This window comes from Mya arenaria, chromosome 14 (genome assembly GCF_026914265.1).
Source record: "Mya arenaria isolate MELC-2E11 chromosome 14, ASM2691426v1".
NCBI lineage: Eukaryota > Metazoa > Mollusca > Bivalvia > Myida > Myidae > Mya > Mya arenaria.
In genome coordinates this window covers 24,221,356-24,249,071 of record NC_069135.1, presented here as the reverse complement: position 1 = coordinate 24,249,071, position 27,716 = coordinate 24,221,356, and the positions used below count along the sequence as shown (strand labels likewise).

Here is a 27,716-nt window from a genome sequence, read left to right as displayed (position 1 = left end):
GTTCTTTTCTAAACTTAATCTTATTTAACCAAATAAGCTATAGCTTGCATTAGCAGTGTACTTATGTAAGCATGTTACATCATAACTCTGATCAACATTTGTTAACTTGAACGAATTTCAAGTTCATATGTACGGACTAATTGTAAATTTATTGTAGCACTTATTAATACATATACAAATGTAGACGAGAATGCTTGACCTCCGTTAAATTAAACACTCTTATCAAATAGCATACGAAGCATCAACCTGACTTATCAGACCAACACTCGCTTCCAACGGGGACACTATGGGACGTGGTCTAGTTGCCATCAGCTCATTGCTTTGCGCAATATGTGGTAGGAATGATACATGTTCATGACTGTGTGTCCGTTTGTGTTGTTTTGTGATATATCTTTATATATATTTGTGCCTTGAACGGTGTATTCGTTAAACTGGGCTTGTCCCAGCAGTTTTCATTGTAAGTGTCTATTTGATGGGTAAACGGCTGTGATGTCTATGTGTGGTGTTATGTCCTGTACATATTTATTTTTTGGTATGTGTCCTTACTTCTGGACATACAATTTTAGTCATATACCAGTCAAAACTAATCCGTGCTTTCTAAAATGAGTACATTGATTCGATTTTGAGTTAAAGGGATTTGCTCATGTTTTTGGACCAATTTTTGTCCCGGTTATGCATCTGAAAACACATATTTTATAATTATTTTACTATTTGCATTGCAGAAAAAATACAATTAAAGTAAAAAAAAATCTTGTTGAAGACGGGATCCTACACTGGTACGGTGAAGAAAAATATTAAACCGATAGCTTATCCACTAAGCTACAGGGACTCATATATATCATGCTGGTGGTGGTGTGTAAGCTTTTACATACTCACACTCGGGCCTTGCCCATTCGGCGAGTGCTCCGATAAGATTGTCAGCCATTTTATGTTTGATTGGAACAAAGTACACAGACAAAATGTTGCACTGGTTAGAGCTAGCCTAGTTCTATAACGTGTACACATCATGCTGGATATTTTAAGTTTGATTAAATACATTTAGAGCATCACGTGATAATGTCAATCACGCTACAGCCTTTTGCTGAACTGCGTTAGCAACGATTTGGAAATCGTTGACCTCAAAGCCAATATTTGAGCATAATATCAACATTTGTTGAAGGGTTTCAGCTGTAAGTACTTTTAGTTCCCATGATGATTTGACACAGTTTATTTCGTATAATTAAGTTTAATCCGTAAAAAGTGCATTTTACAAACCATGAGCTGGTCCACTTAAAAAAAGGCGTGTGTTTTTTATATTAGAAAAAAACACACCAATAGTTCAATGATTGGATCATATTATCATTCATTTACGATGAATGCTATAAGAATAAACTATTAAAAATATATTAATAAAGCTTATATTATTTAGTCTCATGCACTATTTACAGTGGCCATGTACATTCATTCATATGCCATGTTTAATTTGTCTTGTTTGTATGTATTATAGCTATCGTTCATATTTTGAATTGTACAGCATACATCACAAACGAACCTAGCGAAATGGACCTGTTTTCACGTTCGCAAATTCAGATTGATCATGTAAACCCCATAAAAATAATACTGATTACTAGTAATTGTATCCATATCAAGGAGCCTAGCCAGTTTATGACAAATAATTAGACTTTCAAACGCAAGCCAGTGATTTCAGTAGCGAACAAAGAAGGGGAAGCTGTACGCATACAATGTGGTTTAAAAAAATGAGACTCGAGTGGAATACCCTTTGTGTCTGGTACACTTAATAAAGCCATTTTCCGTATTTTGAAGTTTTTCAGGCGCTGCTGGCTGTACATGGCGCACACAAACAAACTTTTGTGGCCGAGTTCCTCATGATTGTTGATCACAGTACTTACACAAGGTGGATATCGCTATAGTCTCTCAATTTTGTGGATCTATTTTTTTTAAATATTAAAACATTGCTTCCATATAGTGGTTTTGATATATTAGCTCCACAAGGTTGAATTAGTTTTCTAAAAATATTTTAGTAACTACGTGGACGTTGATTTGTTACCTCTACAAGGTGGATTTCGCTTCTTAAAACTTCATTACCTCTATTAATTGGCGCCAGTTGGGATGCGCCACCTATCTTTACCTCTTTTAATGTTTTATGTCATTAAAAGAGTGAAATCCTTTCAAGAACGTTTTGGTCTTAAAGTTTTTTTTCCATTAAATACAATACATGTAAGCAATACAAGAACTTTTAAAACAACACTCATAGTCGCTAGTTGCTTCGCACGGTTTATTTAGGTGCTGAACAAGGGTAATGAAGGTGTTGAGAAATGTTAATATAGTTGCTAAACAAGGTTGATTTATTTGCTGAAGAAGTTTGATTCAGTTGTTGAACAAGGATGATATAGTTGCTGAAAATGGTTGATTCAATTGCTGAACCAGGTTTATAAGAATGCCGAACAAGGCTGATTTATTTGTTGCACCATATTGTGTCAGTTGCTTAACGAGTCTGATCTAGTTGCTGAACAAGGTTGATTCAGCTGCAGAACAAGCCGGAACAAGGCTGATTTAGTTGCTGCACAAGGCTGAATTAGTTGCTGCACAAGGCTGATTAAGTTGCGGAACAAGGCTGATTTAGTGGCTGAACAAGGCTGATTTAGTTGCTGAACAAGGCTGATTTAGTTGCTGAAAAAGGCTGATTTAGTTGCTGAACAAGGCTGATTCATTTGCTGAAGAAGTTTGATTCAGTTGCGGAACAAGGTTGATATAATTTCTGAAAATGGTTGATTTAGTTGCTGAAGAAGGGTGTATCAGTTGCTGAACCAGGTTAATATAAATAATGAACAAGGTTGATTAAGTTGTTGCACAAGATTGTGTCAGTTGCTTTACAAGGCTGATTTAGTTGCTTAACGAGGCTGATTTAGTTACTTAACAAGGCTGATTTAATTGCGGAAAAAGGCTTATTTACTTTCGGAACAAGGCTGATTTAGTTGCGGAACAAGGCTAATTTAGTTGCGGAACCAGGCGGCAACAAGGCTGATTTAGTTGTGGAACATGGCTGATTTAGTTGTGGAACAAGGCTGATTTAGTTGCGGAACAAGGCTAATCTAGTTACGGAATCAGGCCGCAATTAGGCTGATTTAGTTGTGGAACAAGGCTGATTTAGTTTCGGAACAAGGCTGATTTAGTTCCTGCACAGGGCTGATTTAGTTGCTGCACAAGGCTAATTTAGTTGCTGCACAAGGCTGATTTAGTTGCTGCACAAGGCTGAATTGGTTGCTGCACAAGGCTGATTAAGTTGCTGCACAAGGCTGATTTAGTTTCGGAACAATGCTGATTTAGTTGCGGAACAAGGCTGATTTAGTTGCTGAACAAGGCTGATTTAGTTTCGGAACAATGCTGATTTAGTTGCGGAACAATGCTGATTTAGTTGCGGAACAAGGCTGATTAAGTTGCTGCACAAGGCTGATTTAGTTTCGGAACGATGCTGATTTAGTTTCGGAACAATGCTGATTTAGTTGCGGAACAATGCTGATTTAGTTGCGGAACAAGGCTGATTTAGTTGCGGAACAAGGCTGATTTAGTTGCTGCACAAGATTGCATCAGTTGCTGCACAAGGATTTAATAGTTGGTGAATAATGTGGTTATAGTTGCTTAACAAGGCTGATTTAGCTCCTTAACAAGGCTGATATAATTGCGGAACAAGGCTTATATAGTTTTGGAACAAGGCTGATTTAGTTGTGGAATAAGGCCGATTTAGTTGCTGCACAAGATTGCATTAGTTGTTGCACAAGGATATAATAGTGGGTGAATAAAGTGGTTATAGTTGCTTAACAAGTTTGATTCATTTGTATGAAAATGTTTATTTTAGTTGCTGAAAAAGGATAATATAGTTGCTGAACAAAGTAGATTAGTTGTTGCACAAGCTGGATTAAGTTGCTTATCATTATGTTGATTAAGTCGTTAGACAAGGTTCATTTGGTTATTTAAGTTGCTATACAATGATGATTTAGTTAGGACATATTTTTTTTCACAATTTTCACAAGGTTGATTTAGTTGCTTCGAATTGGCGACTGAGATGCTATTCAAGGTGTATTCAAGGTGATTTAGTTGTTGCACACGATTGATTAAGTTGCTACACGTGGTCTTCTTAGTCTTTGCAATATATACATATTTTGTTTTACCTTCGGAAAAAATGATTGTATCAAAGGTGTAAAATTGTTAAATATCAGCTAGACTTAATGGACTGGGTCCTCTTGTCCGATTTCTACAAATTAATTAGGACAAAGATAAAGTCATGGGATGTGTGCCAGTGTAGTGAAGGCCATTTCCTAAATAAGACCATAATGTTGAAAACTGGTGCATTTTATAAAGAGAGCTTTTAATTCGTCGTTATAAAGCTAGCCCCACAGGGGGTTTTACAACATATTTTTCTTGTTTCTTAAAACAATAATCTTTATACCCCTGTACAACTTTCACGAAATTTTGCTACGAGTTTCGAAAAGGTTATAACTCATTTCTTGTTGAAAAATTGACGAAGTATTGATATAAAATCAAATTCTTATATTTCTATTGCCGAGAGGTGCCTTTCAAACAATAGTGGATTCATTATTTATATTTGGCGGCAATAAAGTCATGCTCGATTAAACATCGATATTTCAAAATAATTTATTTATCAGTGATAAGTTGTATACATGTTTTGAATAAGGTAGGTGATATGGGTAGTGGTCTGGCATCAAAGCATTTGCGTTTTTGTAATATAAAAACATCAAAGCCAAAATACAAATAATACCATGTGTGTGAAATTATTTGGAGATTGCATTTTACATGACATATATTTGATCTTTTAAATATTAAAACCGAACCGCCATTTCTGAAATACGACGTCAGTTATTTGTGTGTTTAATGCAACGTTTTTCTGTGGTTGTGCGATGCAAGAAACATAATAAGATTATTCAATCGAGCCCTGATAGCTCGGTTTAAAAATAAATTAAGTACACAGTTTTGTTTATAATGTTTTAAGAAGACAACTGCCGTTGAGAGCAAGCAGTCCTGCCCTTTTTATTGTATACAAAAAATCAGAGATTGTGAGATGGAGCCATAGCCACAGGCTCTTTTCATTCAGGATTCAAACAATTGACTGAACGTCAACTAATCTAGCGTCGACATCATTAATGTTCGGACGCATTTTGCACATGGTTACCAACCAACGAATATTGTCGTTAAATAACAGTTAATGAGCTGAACAACCGTATTTTTGTCAAGCTAGGTGTCTCAAAGTTCAAAGAAAAATGGACGTTGAGGGACGTTGACGTCAAATTCATATCTTATTATACACAACCTAAGTGAAGTCGTTCAAACCTGCAGAAACTAAAACCATATTGTACAGAAGCCCTATAATTATTCTCTCGAAATTTCGTTTTAATGTAGTAGAAGTAGTTTTATATTACTGACGAACAAATTCGTAACCATTCCGCATCTACATTCTTAAACTTAATCCAGAGATGTCATAAAACAACGGTACAGACAATTTGACCAAACTTTCCTCAAACAACTCGTGCCATCTGTTTCACTTTCTGCGAGTTTATCGCTGCATACCTGAAACAATATTGTGACAGTTTGACATGTGATTTGGTAGATAATTCTGTTCTTTTTTTATCAGGTTTTACGAAGATACTGATAGCAGTTGGCCAGCGAACAGACGGGAGAATGAAACGGAAACGTTTCTTCGGAAGTATGTGGCATCCATTATACATACGGTGAGCGTATTAATGCATTATGAAAAGTGTTCAAATTGCTAAAAAATCGAACTTAACTGTTGAAGTTCTTTGTAATTCATGTACCGATTTAACAATTTCTTAATTTAAAATAATATCAGTTTATAAAGACATATTGACGTCTATTTTGTACGTTCTCATCCAACATGCGTTTGTACATTTTAATATATGAGAACCAAACTTTAATTAATGAATAGGAGATTCTTGTATTTAAACTATTTTCATTGAAATTTGGCTTCAAACGTGATTAAAGGTTTTAAACAGGTGAAGCTATACCACTTGTAAACTCGTGTACTGTTTGAATATTAACTTTGTTAGCGTATAACAATCCTGCGTTTTTATATCACCAAGACGACACCATCAACTGAAAATTGAAAAAAGCAACATCAAATAATAGCGCGTTTTGCATTATATGAATATTTATGTGAACAACTACAGAAACAAGCTCAGTAGCCATACGTTTAAACATAAACCACGTTTAATGGCACAGGTTAAACGCCAAAGACATAGAACACAAAAACAAAATTTCACTAACAAGAAACATGTAACAACAGCACAAAACTCCACAAACAACTCAGTGTACAAATACTATATAAAAAAACAACAAGGTATGTGTATCAAGGATGGTTATGTACCGCCTTGGAACGGTCAGTAAAATGTAAATTTTCAGCGGGTTTAAACCAGTTTACGTGCACAAACATCACTCTTATCCCATAAAACATGCTGCTTTTAAAATATTGGAACTGTAAAACTTAGCAAGGGTGATATTGCTGGAACATATATTTAATTGAAGTGACTATATTAGAAAAAAAGACTGACAACAACAGTGTTCATTTTATTGCTCCGCCTTGCTCTATATGACCTTTTTTAAATATTACTTCACCAAGCAAAACCTATGTAACCTAGTAAACTAAAGCACTTTTGAGATATGAATACAGATAAATATGGTCTAAATTGAATGTTTCATGTACAAAGTGCACGTTTGTTTTGGTCGGCCTTCTTTCCTACTGGTAATGATAATGTTAATGATGGTGACCTTGCTGTTACTGCTGCTTCTTCTCCTGCTTCTGATAATGATATACAGATGGCATATAAACGACGCAAACGCATGAACAACATAATTGATATGTCATATAATTTATCAGTTGCACTTTCTAAACGATCAGATTACCATATATTTCCAGACGAACACAATATTCGAGACGTTAGAACCATACAATGTCTCTCTGCGGGTGAAGCTTGTCGACGTCGTTATAAAAAAGGCAAGCGAATTAAAATATAATCTCCGCTTGTGAGTTATTAGTATCGATTGATTTAATTGATAATTACCATTACAGTATCCAAAGCTACACTACCAGTGAGTACAAATACTTCCAGAACGAAATCATTAATAAATTAATTCGAATTTAAATTGATTTTTCTTGCTGCGTAGACTGTTCAAGAGTCAGCCTTTACGGAGGACCATAAAAACGGAACGGAAAACGGATCAGTGGTCATCAACAGAAGTGATGCCATTGCACATGTCGCGAACGTCTCCCAAGAATTACAGAGGAGCATTCCACATGACCACGCTATGGTCATGACAGAGTACGTAAACGTTACACACCACTGACTAAAATTGTATGGTTTGCTTACGGGTCATATTAACATCACACGTATTGTATTTTTTTCGAATCGATATTTTTTTAGTATGATGTGTGTTTAACACAAGTATTCTGGGTTTTAGTCAATATTTTTAGTATGATGTGTGTTTAACGTAGGCGCATGATAGAGCTCATCTGATTAACACAAGTATCCTAGGTTTTAGTCGATAATTTTAGTATGATGTGTGTTTAACATAGGCGCTTGATAGGGTTCATCTGATCAACACAAGTATCCTGGGTTTTAGTCAATATTTTTAGTATGATGTGTGTTTAACATAGGCGCATGATAGGGTTCATCTGATCAACACAAGTATCCTAGGATTTAGTCAATATTTTTAGTATGATGTGTGTTTAACATAGGCGCATGATAGGGTTCATCTGATCAACACAAGTATCCTAGGTTTAATTCAATATTTTTAGTATGATGTGTGTTTAACATAGGCGCATGATAGGGGTCATCTGATCAACACAAGTATCCTAGGTTTTAGTCAATATTTTTAGTATGATGTGTGTTTAACATAGGCGCATGATAGGGGTCATCTTATCAACACAAGTATCCTTATGTTTAGTCGATATTTTTAGTATGATGTGTGCTTAACATAGGCCCATAATAGGGGTCATCTGATCAACACAAGTATCCTAGGTTTTTAGTCGATATTTTTAGTATGATGTGTGTTTAACATAGGCGCATGATAGGGGTCATCTGATCAACACAAGTATCCTAGGTTTTAGTCGATATTTTTAGTATGATGTGTGTTTAACATAGGCGCATGATAGGGGTCATCTGATCAACACAAGTATCCTAGGTTTTAGTCAATATTTTGAGTCTGATGTGTGTTTAACATAGGCGCATGATAGGGTTCATCTGATCAACACAAGTATCCTAGGTTTTAGTCAATATTTTAAGTATGATGTGTGCTTAACATAGGCCCATAATAGGGGTCATCTGATCAACACAAGTATCCTAGTTTTTAGTCAATATTTTTAGTATGATGTGTGTTTAACATAGGCGCATGATATGGGTCAACTAAATAACACACGTATCCTAGTTTTTAGTCGATCATTTTAGTATAATGTGAGTTTAACATAGGCCTATGATATGGTGCATATTAATAACGCAAACTGTATCTTAGTTTCTTTGGTCGATATTTTTTAAGGAGTATTTCAAGTAAACCTATGGCAAACCAGTTTGTTAGATTAATGAACCGGCTGTAGAAATTTCATTTTGATATGAATTTTAAATGTAAGGTCAACATTGTCTAAAACAACAACATAAATAATGTAATAAAAAAATCTCCAAAAATGACTGATCAAGTGTTTCAAAACCATCAGGTAAGTGGAAGGACATTTATAATGACAAGTAGCAGTTGCTTTTGTACTGATACGGTTTTTTATTTGAGGGTCTGAGCTTGTCCTTGTAGTTTATATCTTTTAGTCCAAACATGTTGATTTGGTATTAACCTTTTGTTAATAAATATGAATTTCAAAATTATATAAACTATTCGTGTAGTGTCAGTTGCTGGATGAAATGATACATAGTTCTTGCAGATTTTATATTAAACTATTCTAAATAGAAATAAGAATACAATTGTTGACGTACTGGCATTGGGTATAAATACATGTCTTTCAGTCTGGGCATTTTTGACGGTAGTACCGGTATGTAATATAATCGATTTCTAATCTGATATATACTTAGAAGTTTGGCTTTTTTATGATACACTGTATTTGGTAATGCTATATTCTATGAAAAATACTTCTTTTTCATCTAGCTAGCTCACCTAACTGTAATTATCAGGCCTTTTCACTACATTTTACTTGCGATCTGTAATGCAGATGTATTTCACTATTTGTTTTAAAGATTTGGGACCTACTGGTCAAGGCCGAAGTCACTTTCGTTAGATTCTGGTTTTCTTCTCGCACAAACTTCTCTAAAACAAGGAATTTATAATCCTTGTCAGCTAACACATCTATTGAGCGTTTATTCCCTCTGTTTTCAGTTTACGTAGTAGTTTACGTAGTGAGTCTTCTAAATGTTTATTTATACATTGACGACATTTTCCAAATTAGGAGTGCGCATGCGCGGAATCTTTCTCTCTATCGCTTGTACCCACTATATTTGCAGGTACAGACTTTCTAGACACACAAACGGAACGCTTGTAGTGGGTATGTATTGTTGCATACTTGGTATGGGTTTTCCATGATTCAAGGTTGAATCTATAACTTGTTTTATTTGTTTATTGTTCTTTGTTTCAGTTATTAAGTAGTAAGTGACGTAGCTGCATATATGATTTGTAAGAAGCATTCCTTACAAACTGAACCTCTCTAAGGATTACATACGACGCTTCTAAATAATATTATATTTACTATTTGTAATCTAATAGAAGACGAATATCACTTTCTTCTAGAATACGCATTGTATAATGAGCTAAGAGTTAGATATATACATCTTAGTTTGTATAAATTAATTGTGTTGCTGAATGGAGAAAATGAAGTTCATTTAAAATACATCTTAGTGTGTTTAAAAAACAAGGCTTTCGAACTTTTAATATAACATTATATAAAAAAAAAAACACACAAAACAAACAAACTTGAATTTGAAGTGTTAAATCACTCTGTTAGCAGGGTTTGTGTACGTTAGAAGGCGATTGTCTTACTGTGGTGTGATATATATTAACATATAAACTCTCTTATAATGTCATTCATATGTAGTGTTATAATGTTAATTATTGAGTATTAAACGCATTCGGTGTTAATACAAATTAGGTGTAATTATACCGACACATCATACACTAATGAACATAGAAAAAAAGTTCAATTCTTAACACTAAATTAGATTATTTATTGAACATGCTTCTTTAAAAGAGTCAAATTAGGAAAATTTTAATAAAATTATTAAACTGTGTCTTTAAGGATATGCGTATGTTGGATATGCCTGCACCAGGAAAAGCGTCTCTTTGGTATCAAACGAAGGATTCGAATCAGCCACAACCATTGCTCACGAGTTTGGTCATAAGTAAGGATTCATACAATATCAGTATCCGCATGTTCTGTACGACCTTACTTATTTATTTCTGGTCATTCAGAAGTATTTAATGCATCTTAATGTATTTTAAAAATAGAGTACCCTTTAATCTGATGCTGGTGTGTGGGGTGTGTTGTTAATTCAATAAATCGTGTCAGCAATACCTCGACTGAGTTCTTAATACGTTGAATTAACCCCCTATCTCCCTTGATTAGCATAGAAGATCTCTACCACTACGAACGAACTAGCTTGATTACAGCTTTATAAGTTTATTGAAAACATTTCATCCTTATAAACCACCTTTGATAACGCTGTTTTTAAAGTTAAGAAAGTAATAATTTTAGTTTTAAAGGGGCTGTCTCACAGATGATAAAATAGCGAAAAAAATGACATAAACTTGGCATCGATGTGTACAATGCATTGAAACTAACTTACTGGAGTACCATACAATTTATTAAAGTTCAGCAGTTATTTCGTATTTTTCCATTAAAAAAAGTTACTGGGTATGTTTAGCAGGTAGAATTCATTCCTTATGCGTGATTGGCTAGTCGGTGTTATCACGTGATATTACCGAGGTAGGTTTATAGCTTAATTATGTCACCCTATCGGAGTAAGCCTTAATAGCTCAGTAGGTAAGACACTGGACTTCAATTTTGGCGACGCGGGTTCGAACCCGGTCTCCGACACAATTGTTTTACATTTTGGTACTTTTTTACAATTATGATATCAAAGCGTAACACATTCTATTAGATAATTTTCGTGAGATTCGTTAAAAAAAAATCTGTGACACAGTCCCTTTAATGATTGAAAACTATCTGATTTGAATGACATTACGTGATGTTGATAATCACCACGCGCGACGGCAGTGATTACTGTACAGCAAAGGGAAGTAACCGTTGTCAGGAGTTTGACATTGAATGTATTGTGTGACTCCAAAGGGTTCTATTTTGGAGCAGGTGAATATACGTGGAATGGAAATATAATTGACATGCAAATGAAATGAAAACTTTACATGTGACTAATTTTAATGTATATACTAATTATGCAAATTATAGATGAGAGCGAAACTGTTTTAAGTAACGTTGAATGAACAAGCGCTAAATGTTCTGTGTAACAATTCGTCGTTTTTAGAATGCTTTAATTATATTCATGTATACTTACAGTATTGGAATGGAACATGACAGTGACGGTAACAATTGCACAGGGGGTTATATTATGGACGCCGTGAATAGCAAAGATCCAATAAAAAAGTGGAAGTTTTCCCGGTGTTCGGCGGACTATGCCCGGAACTACTTTCAATCACTCATCGCGTGAGTAACTATGTACAAAAACGGGGCTTGTCCCAATAGTCTATGAAGTGATCTACTTTGATAAGATTATTCGGAAATAGCTGGATTTCTGCTATACAGTCGAACACCGTTGGCTTGAACTTTAAGGGACCGGCAAAAATACCTCCAGCCTCGAAATATTTGACCCAAGCGGGAAAAATCAGTCCTTTACATCCAGTTCGAGCAAACAAGGAAATAGAACCAACGAGGTTCGACTGTAGAAGTTTTAAATGTTGCACAAATTTATGAAATTATTTATTTAAGTTCCATTACATAACATCGTTTTTAAAGTTTAAAATTTAATGGTTGTTTCAAATGAAATATATTTTTTCTCTTTGGATGGCGTCACATGATGTCAGTCATCATCACGTGAAAGGCATGATGCTTTGATTTATGTACAGCAAAGGGAAGTAACCTCTGTTTGGAGTTTAAGAAGACGTGATTATCCGACAGTGTCACTGTATTGAAAGGCAATGATAACGAACTGACTGATCTAAAAGTGATTCCACAACACCCTTTTATAATTCTATTAATTATCATTTAATTAGTATTCAAATTACTATAACGTATGGTACGATATATTGGTAAAATAATTCTAAAAACCTACCTTAACTTAACTAATTAATGAGTTTATTATTTATTAAGTTTTAAGTATGATAGGACAGCTTGGTTTAATCATTCTAATAACTTACCTTAGTTTATACTGACGCTTTGTATCTCTTATTCATTCATGGTGCCTACATTTCTAGACTTGACTTGCTGAATTTGACATGCATCGTTTTAGTGACATTGCTCATACTTATAATAAAGCACTGTACAGTCTAAGGAAACATGTCTTTTCCCCTTGACTTCGTAAATCGTTTGCCAAAAGTTCAAAAAGTTTAACTTTCTTCGGCCATCTTGTCGGTTTAAAAAAAGCTTTTTATCGTAAAATCCACCAACATGTTAAATACAACTGTAATGACAAAGCGCACAAAGTGGTAAAAATATCAAAAATTATAATAGGGTAGTAATTTCAAATACATTTAAACGAGGCACATAATTTTTAAAACAGTCGGTAGCACGATCAACGAAATGGCAGCCCTTTAAAATAATTTCCAGCATATTTCTCATATAGACCAGGGCGAGTTTCGACAGTCAATGAACATGTTCCATTTCTGTTATCTTTTATTTGCGAGTTTGTAACCAAATAAAAAGGCGAAAAGTCATAATGGCCGACTTTGGTCGATACTGGGCGAATTTGGCATAATATCCTTATTTGTCTAGTATTAGTTTATCGTCTGTCCCTGTATCAGGGCAAATGCGTATAAGTTAATTAATTATTTAATAATATCAAGTTGTGAAACTACGAAGAGACTCATATTTTTCGGTAAAGTGATTTTCATCACGGACCAATGAAAGTGTTGTCATACGGTTTTAATATTTTGCCAAGAAGATCATTTTCGAGCTAGCATGATAAAATTGGACATACGTCAGTTATCAGTCAGAATATAGTCAAAAAACGATATCTGGCCAACATCAAATTGATTTAAACATATTTTATTCAACATATACAAACATAATACACAGAATTTGCACAAACAAGTCAAGTTTCCTTAATTTCACTCATTCCAATACAAACATGGATAAATTAGGTAATATCACAAGTTGTCTATAATATGAAATTGACGGTCGACAATGGCTTTTTCAGAAGTATCACTGTCTCGTTTGCAAATTTCCTATTGAATTGTCAAGAATGCATTTCTCTCGGTTATATTACAAAATTATGGACATTATTCGTGAAAAAAACATTGTCTTCAATTCAACATAAAACATCAAAGACATGTATCACCAGCATATGAGTCATATATCGTTGTTCATTTGTTCGACAAATAATAAAAACATAAAAGAACGTGAAACATGTCTATTTGATATTGTTAAGCATTTTTCAAAATCAAAGCAGGCTGATAACAAACCGATATTAAACCAATGTCTTGTCATTATTTATGGCGACATCACTTTGATGTAGAACCAATGTCGATAATGCATCTCAGTTCAATTTCATTTTCATAGTTTTCTTAGTGATGTTGTTAACCGAAGATGGACCGATGTCAGGCAAATGTTTAAACCGATGTCGGGCTGATATTTATGACAATATCAATTTGATGTCGAACCGGTCATCGTTTACACCAGTAACAACCGTCAAGGATATTCACTTGTTCATTTAATGGCATATAAATTGGAATTAGGACGACTGTAAATGGATACATCTGTTTCGCAATGTATTTTTGTTTGTATGCAGGCAGCACGAGAACTGCTTGAACAACATCGTCGATCAACATGTCGACCCAACCTTACTGACCTTAAACGAAAGGTGGTATGGTACCGTTTTTGACCACAATGAGCAGTGTAGGATCGCTTTTGGAAAAGAATCGAACGTTTGTAGGGTAATTACCACTTTTTTCATACTATTACGTAGTTGTTACATCTGTTGGGTATAAAAAGCAACGACATTTTCGTATGTATTTTAAGCAATGTGCTAAGTTTATGACTGATTTATCCACGATCTTTGTTGTCGAATTCATGAGCTTATTGGCATCAATTTGCTTCTTGAAAAGGGATGACCCTTGAATAATGTGCCGGGGACATGGGCAGTTTGGCATTTACCGCTGCTTTTAATGGATTGTCTCAATTATCCGTGACTGCGAAATTCGTACTTTGTATTTCGGTACATTTTGCCTCCGAATACTCATTCTTTCAAATGTTTAATTAAGTGTCAAGCTGTTATCGTAATAAAGCTATAAACCTACGAGTAACCATTAACACCTTATTCCAGGAGGTGTATTCTAAACCTGACGTCGACCCCTCAGATTGCGGATCATTGTACTGTACCCTACCAAACGACATTAATTGCTACGCAATCGAAGCCGGAGACGGAACTACCTGTGGAAAGAACAAGGTATATTTGCTTATAAGTATAAATTAGGATGAAGTTTTAATGTTTAATAATGTCAACAGACATGATTTATATACGGCATATACTTTTAATACGCTGGTGGGGTAAGTTTGGATGAGCCCTCGAAATATATTAAAACTCAATTCTTTCTAAACAGGGTAATACTATTAAGGAACGAACATTTGTGCGTCTTATATGACAAATATTCCTTGTCAACATAACTTTCAAATGTTGAAGCTACAAACTCTCATGTTTTCAGAAGCAACATATTTAGGATTTAATCTTGGTAATTTAATCACACATATTTTTTCAAAAATGGCGGAGTTACAATTTTTATAGTTACAATTTCTGAAGGTTCTACAGTTTTGCTGTGAGATGTCCAATCATTGCTCGACATTTTGATTACAGGATACTAAATCATTGTCTCATTGGGCTATTAACTCGGCATTTTGCAGTTAGATGCGATGATTTTAGTGATGAAAAAATCCAAAACAGTATAAATGCAACTTTGGCATTTTGAATTAAGGCTATCGATAAGCTTCTCGTTTTTCAGTGGTGTATGAAGGATGTCTGTACCGCCAGTCCTCATCCAATTAACGTGACGGGTTTGTGAAAATATTTTCCGATATGTAAAACTCTTCGTGGTCCTGGCTCCAACATTACAGTCCTATCATAAAGCAGAATATCTCCTCTCTATTTAGTTTTATAGATCTTTCCTGATCTTATCACCGAGTAGGGTTAGTAAACATATTTTTTCAAATTTGTAAACCTTCCTGGTCCAGCAGAATAACAAAAACACAAATTAAGCGAATTATTTCTTTACAATTCAACTGTATATATTATAGTATCTAGTATACCTCTGTTGCAATTTTGGCCAATGTTGAAATATAGATTTTCGATATCAATGGGGATTGAAAATAAGTAGTTGTATTAAAGAAAGCAAAATAAATAATTCGTGAAGTGTAAAGATATCACCGATCGAATGCATCTCCAATGCTTATGTGTTTATATCTGATTTTGTATATTCGTTTGCTTAGGTTCTACAACCTCCTATCTAAGACTGCCCCTGATGTTGTTTTAGATTTATGTTTTGCTGGCGAGGTAAACTATACTATCGACAATCTAACGTGCGAAGAGATAGGACGTGACCATCGAGCTATGTGCGAACGTAACAGTGTCAGAATGAGGTGTTGTTACGCATGCGCCGACTACGGAAAGCTGCTGACATCACCCACAGATATTGATGGCCAATGCCAGCAAAAGTTAACGTCTGCTTCAAGCTTTTGCAGGGCAAGTTAATTGGTATCCAAATATTTATTTTTGAAATGTATACATGAGGCTTTTACCACTCTTTTGGATACGCAGTATTCAGGAACTAAAGGAGTACTCGGGCCTAAAATGTGACACACAATTCGGCATTATTGGTACTCAAAAAAAAATGGTTGAGCATAAGTTTTGCTCCCAGGATTCAGGTTATTTAGGTTCCAAAGAAATATATATATACATGTTAAAATAACAAGTTCGGTTTAAATATTCAATAAATGACGCTAAGACACACAGCAAGTAGAGTATTTTCTTAAATTGCAGACGGCAAGCACCTACACGAACAACCCTTACCAAGACATCGTATGCAGCAAGATGTACTGTCGGATACCTGACGACCTGGACAATTGTGAATTGCATCGTGCAGACGACCATACTGCATGTGGCTTTAAAAAGGTTAAATTCAACTAAATTGAGTTATACTAAATTGAGTTATATACAAATATTTCGAGACAACCTCATGGTCCCAAATTTTTTACAATTCTTAAGCGTTGAAAGCTTAAAGTGGCACCGCTCTTATTCAAAATCAGTACAAACATAAATTTTAAGTGATAAACTTTTAACTACTTACAAAATAATGCACTTATGAAAAATATTAATAACTGATAATAAGATAGAAACTGTGTACTTAATAGCTGAAAACACAAACATATTAAATTATTGGTGAGTGCTAAAAGATATACTGTGATCTACTAGATATGCCGTGTTTTCTGCAACTGTCTATCAACTTAAACTTGAAATTATCCTTCATAAGAACAATTGTTGTCGACATTTATTTATTCGTTTTGGTACACAAAAACAATTTTTATTAATTTTGGGAGCTTTATTTGGGAGTAAGAGTGCACCTTTAGGGAGGGCAAACATTCTTACTTATTCTTGATTTCACAAAATACAAATTACTTTGTTGTCGTCGAGTTAATTTTCTTTTAAAGTTAAAAAATCTTAATCGAATATAAGTATTACACAAATTAAACCAAATATTCAAATAGTGAGCTTAACTTTATCCTATCATTCGAGAATTTGGACGTGTACTTTTAGTGTAAATTGTACAATTTAAAAGGTAGATTTAAATGTTGGTACTGTTTTTTCGTTTGAGTATCCATGTATGTATCGCATTTTATTGTTAGTCAATGATGTGTATGATTCGACATGTTGTACGATCATTTCATTCACCCTTTTCATTTGCATGTATACAGTGGTGCATCAATGGAACATGTATTCACAACGAGCATGCACCGGCTGTCCCAGGTATTTTGAAATGTGTTTTGTATCTCCCTGTTTATTTAAAAAAAACGAAAACATTGTCTACACACTGTTTTGAATGTGTAGTGGCTTTATTAAGGATTTTTTCTCATATAAAGTTAAAAAAAGAATATTTATCCTCTTTTAAATACCTACAGTTGATGAATTACTTAGTTCCACAACATTAGTAAGGGTTCTGAATATCAGGAAAAATCTAAATATTTTAAAGGAAGTACACGCTTTTGAATTACTAAAATGGCACAATTCAGGTAAAATGCCAACGTACATATTGATTACAGTTATTTGCTTAATATCAGGGAAAACAGATACAATGCTTTGCCGATCCATGCATAGACAAACCTTGATTGATAAACAGGAAATTGACATAGCCAAATTACTAAATACTCAAAGACAACAATGATATGGTTCGTTGACGCACAATTTTGGAATGTGTAATCGCCAATTCTACATCAATTTCAATACTAGTATTCTGTTTTATAACAATTCCATTGTGGGCGTTGAATGATCTTAACATAAGTAATATTCAATGTATTGCAGACGACTGCCCATGGGGTGACGACAACATTTCACCTTTTTCCGTAGACGGAAAACCGTACATGTGCAAGGACGTGACTTTACCCATCAACAACTACCTTTGCTATACTGACTTTGTAGCTAAGCGTTGTTGTGATACCTGCAATTCGCTTAAATCCAACAAGACAGGTAATGGTAGATTGAAAAAACACAATAATTTTTAGTTTACATAATCTTACTTAACAAGTTTCAATTTTACTAACATCCTGCTTATCTGCTATAAAGTTTCATGTGAAAAAATACTATAGTAAAGTTTATGAGCATTCTAGAATTAATCTCTTTTGGTCTATCAATAATACTTTAGATTAGATTAATGATTTTGAAAATAGACGGTATAAGGTTCACTGCTTAATACTTATGACTTTTCAATGCTCAATACATCTATTCCACAATCTTTAGTTGCAAACAAATTGACTACTCTTATCGAAAAAAACTTTTGCAAGGGGGAAAACTACTTACATGGCAGTTAATGTTAAAACATTTTTTTTTACTAATGATCGCTCAGATAAATATATCTATTGGACATGCACAGATGTCATTGAAGTTTTAAATTTTGTACTCAATAATTCTATTCTAAAATTCGGTAAATGTTTATATAAGCAAACGATTGGAATTCCAATGGGTGCCAAATATGCATCTTTACTTGCAGACCTCTTCTTATACTGCTATGAAAGTGAATATATGTTAAAATTATCTAAGTCTGGAGATCTAGCTCTTGTTGATAAATTCAATAGCACTTTTACATATATTGATGATATTCTAAGTTTAGATAATCCTGAGTTTACAGATAACATTCATTCGATATACCCTTCACAATTGCAACTTAATAAATCTAATACATCCGTTTTAAAAGCATCCTATAAATTTAGATCTGCAACTCGAAGTAAAGGTTGATATACTGAGTATCAATCTTTATGATAAACGTGATGATGTTAATTTTAAAATAATTAATTACCCTTCTTTAGATGTTGATGTCCCTAGTTCACCATCATATGGTGTTTTTATTGCACAGCTGATAAGATTTGCTAGAATGTGTACAGATGCAAACAAATCAGTTCTCGCAGTAAACTTATGACGCAAAAACTTCTAAAACAGGGTTTCAGATATTATAAATAAAGGAAAATGTTCTCAAAATTTGTTAATGGTCATTATAATCTCATTCCAAAGTACAAAAGTAGTCTTAAATCGCTGATTGCTCGTAGTATTGCTCATCCCAATTTTTATGGTGATGTTTTAAAGAAAATTCGTAAAATTAAAATGTTTCAAGCAAGTAGTTGGGCAGATAGACTTAATGAATTACTTGGATTTATTTAAACCGTGGATATAAAGGCAATATTTTGAAGAGCACTTGCCTTCTAGTTTCTGAAGATGAATACCTGAAACAAAATATAGGGTTGAATATAGCATCTTTTCATAACTAAGCTTTCAGTCCTTTGATTTTTTATGAAATTTTTGCCAATTAATGTTATCTTTCAAACCGTTTTTGGCGAACACGTTTTTGGCTGACTCGGAGTGTTTTGGCATGTGACTTCATTAAATATTTTACATGGAAGGAAAGATTAGCGAATACATGTCGCTTTTAATAATGTTTTCCGTATTTGTTCCCAGTTTAGTATAAAGATGCTCTTTATTATGAAACTCTATGATCACACAGTTTGAAACCTTTTATTTTATAAGGCAGACTGGTTGGGATGTTTATAGTTTCTAACAATGACTGCATCGTATTTTTGAAAAGTTTTTGCATTAGATGCTCTGAATTGTTTCCCTCCGTCTGCAGATAGAGTTGGGATCTCTAATCATAGAAGTACTTTGGGTTTACCTATACGTTTATTATTATTTGTTTTATTGATAAGTTTCCTCAAGTTAATGCATACTTTGATAAGTTTTACCTTTTGCCTTTGATTTTTAATAAGGATTGTTGGGATAAGAGTGAGGTTTGTCCACATAAATTTGTTAAACCCCCCAGTAAATTTACATTTTACTGACCGTTCCAAGGCGGTACCTAACAATTCTTGATTAACATACCTATTTTTTATATATGTATGTATTCACTGTGCTGTTTGTGGAGTTTTGTACTGTACTTCTATGTTTCTTGATTTTATGTTCTATGTCTTTGGCGTTTGCCCAGTGCCACTAAACCGGGTTTTTGTTGAAACATTTTGCTACTGAGCTTGTTTATGTAGATTTTTGCATAAATATCAACAAAAAACTTCATATATACATGTTGCGTTACCAAATATATATGTAAATATTTATTATATACCCATCATAAAACCACACGCAATACATATCGCACAATACGGTAGTCCGTAGTTCCACTCCAGTGCAGGCCAGTGCTGTCTCCGCACATAAGTGGTCCTAAAGGGAGCTGATTGTTGCAATATACACAAAAGATGAATCTACACGGACATTTATATAAAATGTAGACATTCATAAAATGGAAACATATGCATTGTCTCTGCAGTTAACTCGCCCGAGTGCGAGTATAAGGAAACTTCCCCCCCCCACCCCATAAAGGATATAGGTTTCATCTACTCTAAAAGCAGATATCCTTGTTCTATTAACATTATGCCCTCAATAAAATGACGCGAATGAGGTTTTACAAGTAATGCATCCATGTGGAATCATGCAACAATCTGCTGTTTAAAATTGTATGAAGAATCTCCCTTTCATGCACTATTGCCACAAAGTACCCAAGTTGACGTACGTAAATATTCCGCTACAAAACTACTGAAAGGAAAATGTATTTTTTTAGATTATTTTGAATATATTTTTTTGGAATAAAAGAATATATATATTTTGCTTTTACTTCAGCATAGTATAGAAATATAACAGGCATGAATGCATATGGATACATCGCACTCAAACTAGTGCGAAAACATGAATATTCTGCCACAAAACTACAAACATTTATTTAAATGTCGTTAAAATATATAGTTTTTTAAAACTTTAAATGTATTAAAGATATGCAAGTGAAAAGATGTATGGCACTCAATATTCGGTCTCGATATAGACTTTACGCTAACCTAATAAACGATAACATTCCCTATATGTTATATATTTCATTTAGGTTGTGAATATGGTGATTCGAGCGCGTCCTGTGCGGATTACTTCCCGACCAATGGCTCAAGCCCTCGGCCAACAATGTGCTACACTAATAAAAACGCCGATATATGCTGCGCCAGTTGTGCTAAATACCGGACAAATGCTTCGGGTAAATACAAATAAGCGTAGTTTAATAGTCGTTTATGCCTCCAAGCACGAACCTTAAAAAAGCGCAAACATATATGTTGACGAAATGTCTGTTGTGTTTAGTTTTGTAGTATATATATTTATGAGAACTCTCTTAAAAATATGAGTTGAGTTTATTCGTTTCGAGTAATTGACAAACTAGGATGGAATTGAAAAATGTCATTTATTCACATTTAATGACGTATATTTGTTAGACAACAAACGATAAACATGTCCGAAATAAAGTTGGAGGTAAATTAAACTGGATTGAAAAAAAATGGCATTTATTCACATTAAATGACGTATATCGTTAGAAAACAAACGATATACATGTCAGAAACAAAGTTGGAGGTAAATTAAACGCCCTCCAATAGAACATATCAAAGAATACAAAATGCATGTTGTAATTCAAAAAGTAAAAAAGGCATGTCTGATAGTGTGAAAATCAAAATATGTACAGCATGACTAAAAAGAATTAAAACAATAATATGAACACAAACAGGCATGGCTTAAAAGCGAAAAATGAAAGGACTATATTTGGTATGATGCTGTGAAATCAAACTGGCCTATTAAGTGGGTGAGGTAGGGTGGGATTAAAAAAGCTTGTGAAAATTCTGCGTAATCCGGGTATGCATACATTATCTGTGATATTATTACGTTGTGAGATCAGCGAGACGAGACGGTTAAATAATACAAATAGTAATCAAAATTGGAAACTCGGAACTTATAATATACTGAGTGATGAGTTATAACCCTTGAAAGTATCATAAATAAATTAATTTCTTAGGCAATAAATTGAATTTTATGAGTATTCTCCTAAAAGTATGAGTTGAGTTTATTTGTTTCGAGTAATTGACAAACTGACAAACTAGGATGGAATTGAAAAATGTCATTTATTCACATTAAAAAACATATATCGTTAGAAAACAAACAATATACATGTCCAAAACAAAGTTGGAGGTTAATGAATCTATAAACATCTTTCATCCAATGAAAGTCTTGTGTCTTTTGATTTTTTCATACTTCTCGGTGAAATAATGAGTTTTATCAGTATCAAAAGATTTGACATTTTAGTGCACGCTAAGAAGTGGAACTAACAGCTTTGCGAACAATCTCTAAAATCAATTGTAGTTATTTCCCTTTGATCAATACTGAGTACCTCACTTTTGAAAAGTAAGTTTAAATATAAGGACATTGTTATCCTATCTTTAATGCGTTTTCTTGAAGTTAATTGCTCCGACTTTTGCTTTCGTACATAAACGAAAAACAAATGCCCGAACATTAATTCGATATTGTATCATTCATAATCTAAAACACTTCAAATGTCTTTACTATTTAGCTGGAAAACAACTCGTCTACAAGCGAATCAGTCTGATCTCTGACAATGAATGTGATTGAACGAACTCGGAAACAGAGAAAAATGTTTTTAATCCACTGTTAATCCTAAATGTTTTGTTTACTATTTTGACCATTTAAATATTCTTTTTCAAACATTACAAAAACTTTGCTGTAACCCATTGTAACTAATATAACCGTATAACTCTGATCATATGTCGACCTGAAAACTCGATTTTTGATGAAAAGTTTCGATGTAACCGATGTAACCGGTTGTAACCAATGTAACCGCGTAACCCGCTATTTCAGATAGAAAAACACATTTTTACAAACTTTTCAAAAATTGTGCTCTAACTTATTGTAACCAATGTAACCGCATAACTCTGACCCTCTGACCCTATGTCGACCTGAAAACTCTATTTTTGATGAAAACTTTCGATGTAACCAGTTGTAACCAATGTAACCGCGTAACCCGATATTTGAGATATTCTTTGCTGTAACTCATTGTAACTAATGTAACCGCATAACCCTGATCATATGTCGACCTGAAAACTCGATTTTCGAATACCGATAAATCTAAGAACATAAAAGCATTTTTTCTATTTCAGTATTAAAATTTCAATCGTAATCATAGAAAAAACTATATTTTAGCCACTCCCAATCATATGTTTTTCTATGACATTCTTCAAATGAAATACGATCTTACACTGAAATGAACAATTATCACCTACATCATTGGTGAATTTTAATCCTTGAAAAGTTCGCATGTTTCTTTCGTTCAGGCTGAGAGTATGGGTACAAACTCTCACCAGTACAAATCGCAGATGGATCAAACTTTTTCCTTTTTTTGACAATGTGTCCTTTTAAATATTTCTTTATAACAGATACTATTATATATTTCATCTAGGTTGTGAATATGGTGACAAAGATTCGTCCTGTACAAATTACTTCCCGACCGATGGCTCTAGCCCTCGGCCATCAATGTGCTACACTGCTCAAAACGCCGACATTTGCTGTGCCAGTTGTGCTAAGTACCGGACAAATATTGTCGGTAAATGCAAACACGCATAGTTTAATAGTATATTTTTTGTTCCAAACGCTATTGTTTTAAAGCGTAACAAAACATAAACTTTCACGAAGGGTCGGTACTTTGTTAGATATTAAAATGACCAAACCAGCTTCCCGAGAATATTAGTAATTATTCAATATTAATGTTTATCATTTCAACATGTTTATAAGTAAGAGAGAGTAAACAGATTTTTGATCATGAACGCGCGTGTTTCTCCTATTATTGCCACTAATAAACCTTTTCAAGTCATGTATTTTGAATCCATGTTTATATTTTTTTAATATTTTCTCTTTCCGAAGCTTAACACCCCATAATTTATAATATAGGATGTGAATACGGGGACAAACTAACCGGATGTCAAAGGGCGCAATGTGATCGGTACAATGGCAACAACCTCAAAGGCTGTTGTGAAACCTGCAAAGACCACGCTGCCACGATCGTCGGATAAGGACAAATGACATTCCATCAACTAAATATAAACTAGAAGTTCAGAAGCAAAAAGTGTTTTGGTTGATGATTAAATGATTTTATTCTGTTTACTTGGTTTGTGTTTATTCCATGTATACAGTTTATACACAACTTCATTTAAGCAGCCATAAGTGCGCTTGCCGTTCGTCAAATAAGGGTATACATCTAAAATGGAATTTGGTTTACACAATATTTATTTCGATATAATATTTACAATAAGTTTAGTTTAACAAATTTGAGCATAATCAACGTTAACAAAGACCAAATATGTAATGCATTTAAACAAAGAACATGTTAATTCTGCACAAAACATATTGTAAACCTTAAGGCTTATACTATGTCTCGCTTCGGAGTGGAATCGCATGGAATTTATGGTAGGAAATGGAGGTTAAGACACAAATTTTGTGGAAAAGGGTGATGAAAAAAGATGGATGAACGAGATGTACGATATTAATTTTTGTGGCGACTGATTATTAAAAGCATTTTGTTCAGATTACTTTTATTGCAAGGTGATTGAATACAGTTTATGACGTTGTTTTTTTTAACTTTTAAGAATTATAACACACCATTGAGAGTTTTTATGCCACTATAAGGACCTGCCAGTCAGCCCCCGAAGGTGTATATGGACCGAGGCGAAAGCCAGAAGGGGTCACCTTCTGGTCAATTACAAACGACCACGGATGTTTCATTGTGAAACCGTTCTTGATTTATTGTGCGTTCACATATTTCATGAGACTGTTGACATACTGACCTCATAACAACACGGTTCCTCTGCTCGTAAACGGCAATATTCTACTTAAATTCTCCGTCCTAGGTCGAACCGTTCCGTAGCTTTTTTGCGGACAAACTTTCATAAACTGTTTGAACGTAACATTGACCTTTGCCCTACTAACGTAAAAACACATTAGTGCCATATACTCGTAAAAGGCAACTAACTATTTAAGCGAATGGTTCGTGTTACAACGGTTCTTATGAAGACAAGTATTTCATAAAAAAGGTGACAGTGGGAATGGGATAAGGTTTTTGAATTTCAATTTATACTCATAAAAAGTACAGATTGACGTAAACAGATCTGCACTTGGTCAAATGTTTTGTTCGAATGTTATGAGGCATCCTTCGATCAAAAGAGTAGTAGTTGAAGCGACAGATGACAAACGGCGTTATTTAGTGCACAGGTGAAGAAATAAATGTAGGTATCAACAAGTTCACAGCATAGACATTTAAGAATGCTGACAATATTTTTTGAGATCAGATGTTCATTGAAAATGCTACATTGAAAATGACAGCTCGCCCGATTGAGATTTCTGGTCGACTTCGTAGTAGAAACAGGGAACAAATGTTGTCTTCTTAAAAAAATGTATTTGAAAGAAGGCGACGAACGAATTAACATTTTGAGCTAATGGTGGCAGAAATGAGCTCGTCAGCAACTGTGATTTGCATGAAATGTTTCGTAGGTTAGATGCATTTAAAAGATTGTACGAAGTGGTATTGCCAACTCTTGATGGGATCAGTGAAGTTAGATAGGGATGTGTTGGAAAGTGAAACACTTTTTAGGAAAAAATATACGTTTCAGTTTTCATTTACTTTTTTATCTGCATCTAGAGCGAGCAAAAAAAAATGATAGATCGATACGAGCTGATTTACAGTGTAGTGCTTAGGAATGAAACCAGATCGAAAGGACGTTAGCAATTGAACGTGAACTTATGCAGAATGTTTTCAAGAACCTTACCTACAACACCGAGAGGGCGACAGAATGATAACTCGCAGCATCTTGGGGATCGGACTTCTCAAAAAATACCACAGACATGAGCTTGTTTCCATTTGCTTGGTATCTTACTGGAAGGAAGTGAATTATTAAATAAGGTCACGAAATGGGTCAGAAGTTTAAAATGCTTCTTCCCTCTGAACATAGATATGTACTAAGTCAGGTCCGGTGGTTTCAGGTTTTGAGAACCATTATTGAATCAATAACATATTGATATGAACTAATAAAGTAATGTTGGGTTGGAGTATCAGAGTCAATGGAATAAGGAAAAGACCTATCAGGTGCATTTCCTTACTGATTTAAGCCAGCCTTTAATAATGATTGTGCTTGACAGTCTTAACAAGATTGGTGTCTCGAATTTGAAATTTTATGCGTCTTAGATGTACTTCATTTTATTTCCATACCTCACGTGACGTTTCTATGTAAAATTCGCATAAACACGACATTAGCAAATGCGTACCGTTCCCGTTTTATGTAATTTTTTTATTGGGCGTTATGATTACGTTGCGCTTGCGTTTGTCTTAAATAAACATTTAGAATTTTCAATTCTTGCAGAAAAAAGCGGTTGGACCAACACCATATTTTCTTGTGAAGACTGACTGTGAACTTATCAACAATTTTTTTGATGTTTCATTAGCTAAAAAATGAATGAAGTAACTCATTATGTGTTTGTTAAATTGCTTATCAATTAAAAAAAAAATGAAATTAAAAACCGTGTAAGTAGACTACAAAGTCAAAGAATTGAAATGGTAATTAACCGGAGATTATCATATGACGCCGGATAAATTAAATCACTACATTGATATGATCTTGTTGACTCTTTGCATAAGTTCAGACAAACCGGGGCAGACAATAGTTGTTCGGTATAATGAAATATATATCAGATGCTATGGAGGGTGATAAACCTTGAAACGTTAATGTCATTAACGGACATGAACGTTCTCGGGTTAACTTTATATCCTATCACCCTCCATGGCGTCTAATATTGAAATCATGTCGCTTGGAATCTTCTGGCAACAACTTCATCATTAAAGAAAACATTTTATCAATATATTTCGAAATTAAATGTTTTGTATTTAGTTTCTACGTATTTTATGAATGACCCTCGTACAAATGAAAGCCTGTGTTTATTTGAAATTAATTCCTTTTTTTCTAACAAGAGTGAAAGTTGATTTTAAACCTACGATGCATTGAATCATATTTTATAGGCAGCCTCTCTACCAACTTAGCTATTTCGGCTTATGCAAAAAAATATAAAATATCTTTAAACTTGAAACTCCGAAACAATTTTTGAAAACAAAACAAAATATCAGCTACATTTAAACAACGATAACATCCCAATGGTATGTTTCACTTTGTTGACCAATATTCCTAGTTTATGAGCAAGATGCATTACAAAAATATATGACGTGACGGCACGTGACGTAACTAGAGGTGATATAAGACCACAACTTCTATGTAGCCCCTACTTGTATCTATCTTAAGGTACAATGACGTCGAAATAATTTGTTGTTTAAACAGTGACATTTTGGTATCACACCGACTTAGTAACAGCCTACTATATTCTACAAATTCATTTAAACTCGTTTGTGAAAGAATCAAGATGATCTCTTTCATTATTTAACACTATTATTAGCAAGGATTTATTAAGTTGGATATGGTATTTCTAACGAATTAAGCAGATTCAGATATCAATAATTATTCAGCTGATAAAGGGTACCTGTCGAATCGAAGCGGGGGAGGAGTGAGGAGGAGGAGTTTGACAAATTGTATGTCTAACTCGCACCACTGGACTAGTAAAATTGTTAAACTTGATTAGACCTAGAGCTGTTCCTTGCCTCAAAAAGACTTTGTAAAATCAATATCAGGCGAAGTCTTTGACGGTATTAACGAGCCTGTCCTGACTCATTATCATTCTAATTCAATGTTTCACAAGTACGTTAGTATAGGGACTGTGAAACAGGTGTATGAGGTTCCACACATTCAAACCTAATTTCAG

At 34.0% G+C, this 27,716-nt stretch overlaps 1 protein-coding gene across 2 annotated transcripts; it reads left to right on the top strand.

Annotated features, from left to right (window-relative positions):
* The first annotated feature begins 195 nt into the window (after positions 1-195).
* Positions 196-24,023, top strand: LOC128218105 (A disintegrin and metalloproteinase with thrombospondin motifs adt-1-like). Of its 2 annotated transcripts, XM_052925653.1 has the most exons (18): positions 201-335; positions 1,804-1,894; positions 5,648-5,744; positions 6,947-7,024; positions 7,195-7,349; positions 9,528-9,568; positions 10,316-10,418; positions 11,591-11,737; positions 14,037-14,181; positions 14,571-14,693; positions 15,244-15,295; positions 15,772-15,980; positions 16,278-16,409; positions 17,210-17,261; positions 17,814-17,978; positions 20,920-21,063; positions 23,323-23,466; positions 23,811-24,023. In XM_052925653.1, the coding sequence occupies exons 1-18, from the start codon at positions 287-289 to the stop codon at positions 23,930-23,932; spliced, it is 2,049 nt and encodes a 682-aa protein (XP_052781613.1). In that variant the 5' UTR covers positions 201-286; the 3' UTR covers positions 23,933-24,023. The 2 variants fall into 2 exon arrangements, with proteins under 2 accessions (XP_052781614.1, XP_052781613.1); XM_052925654.1 differs by lacking the exon at positions 20,920-21,063 and having other exon boundaries at positions 196-335.
* The last annotated feature ends 3,693 nt before the right edge of the window (positions 24,024-27,716 follow it).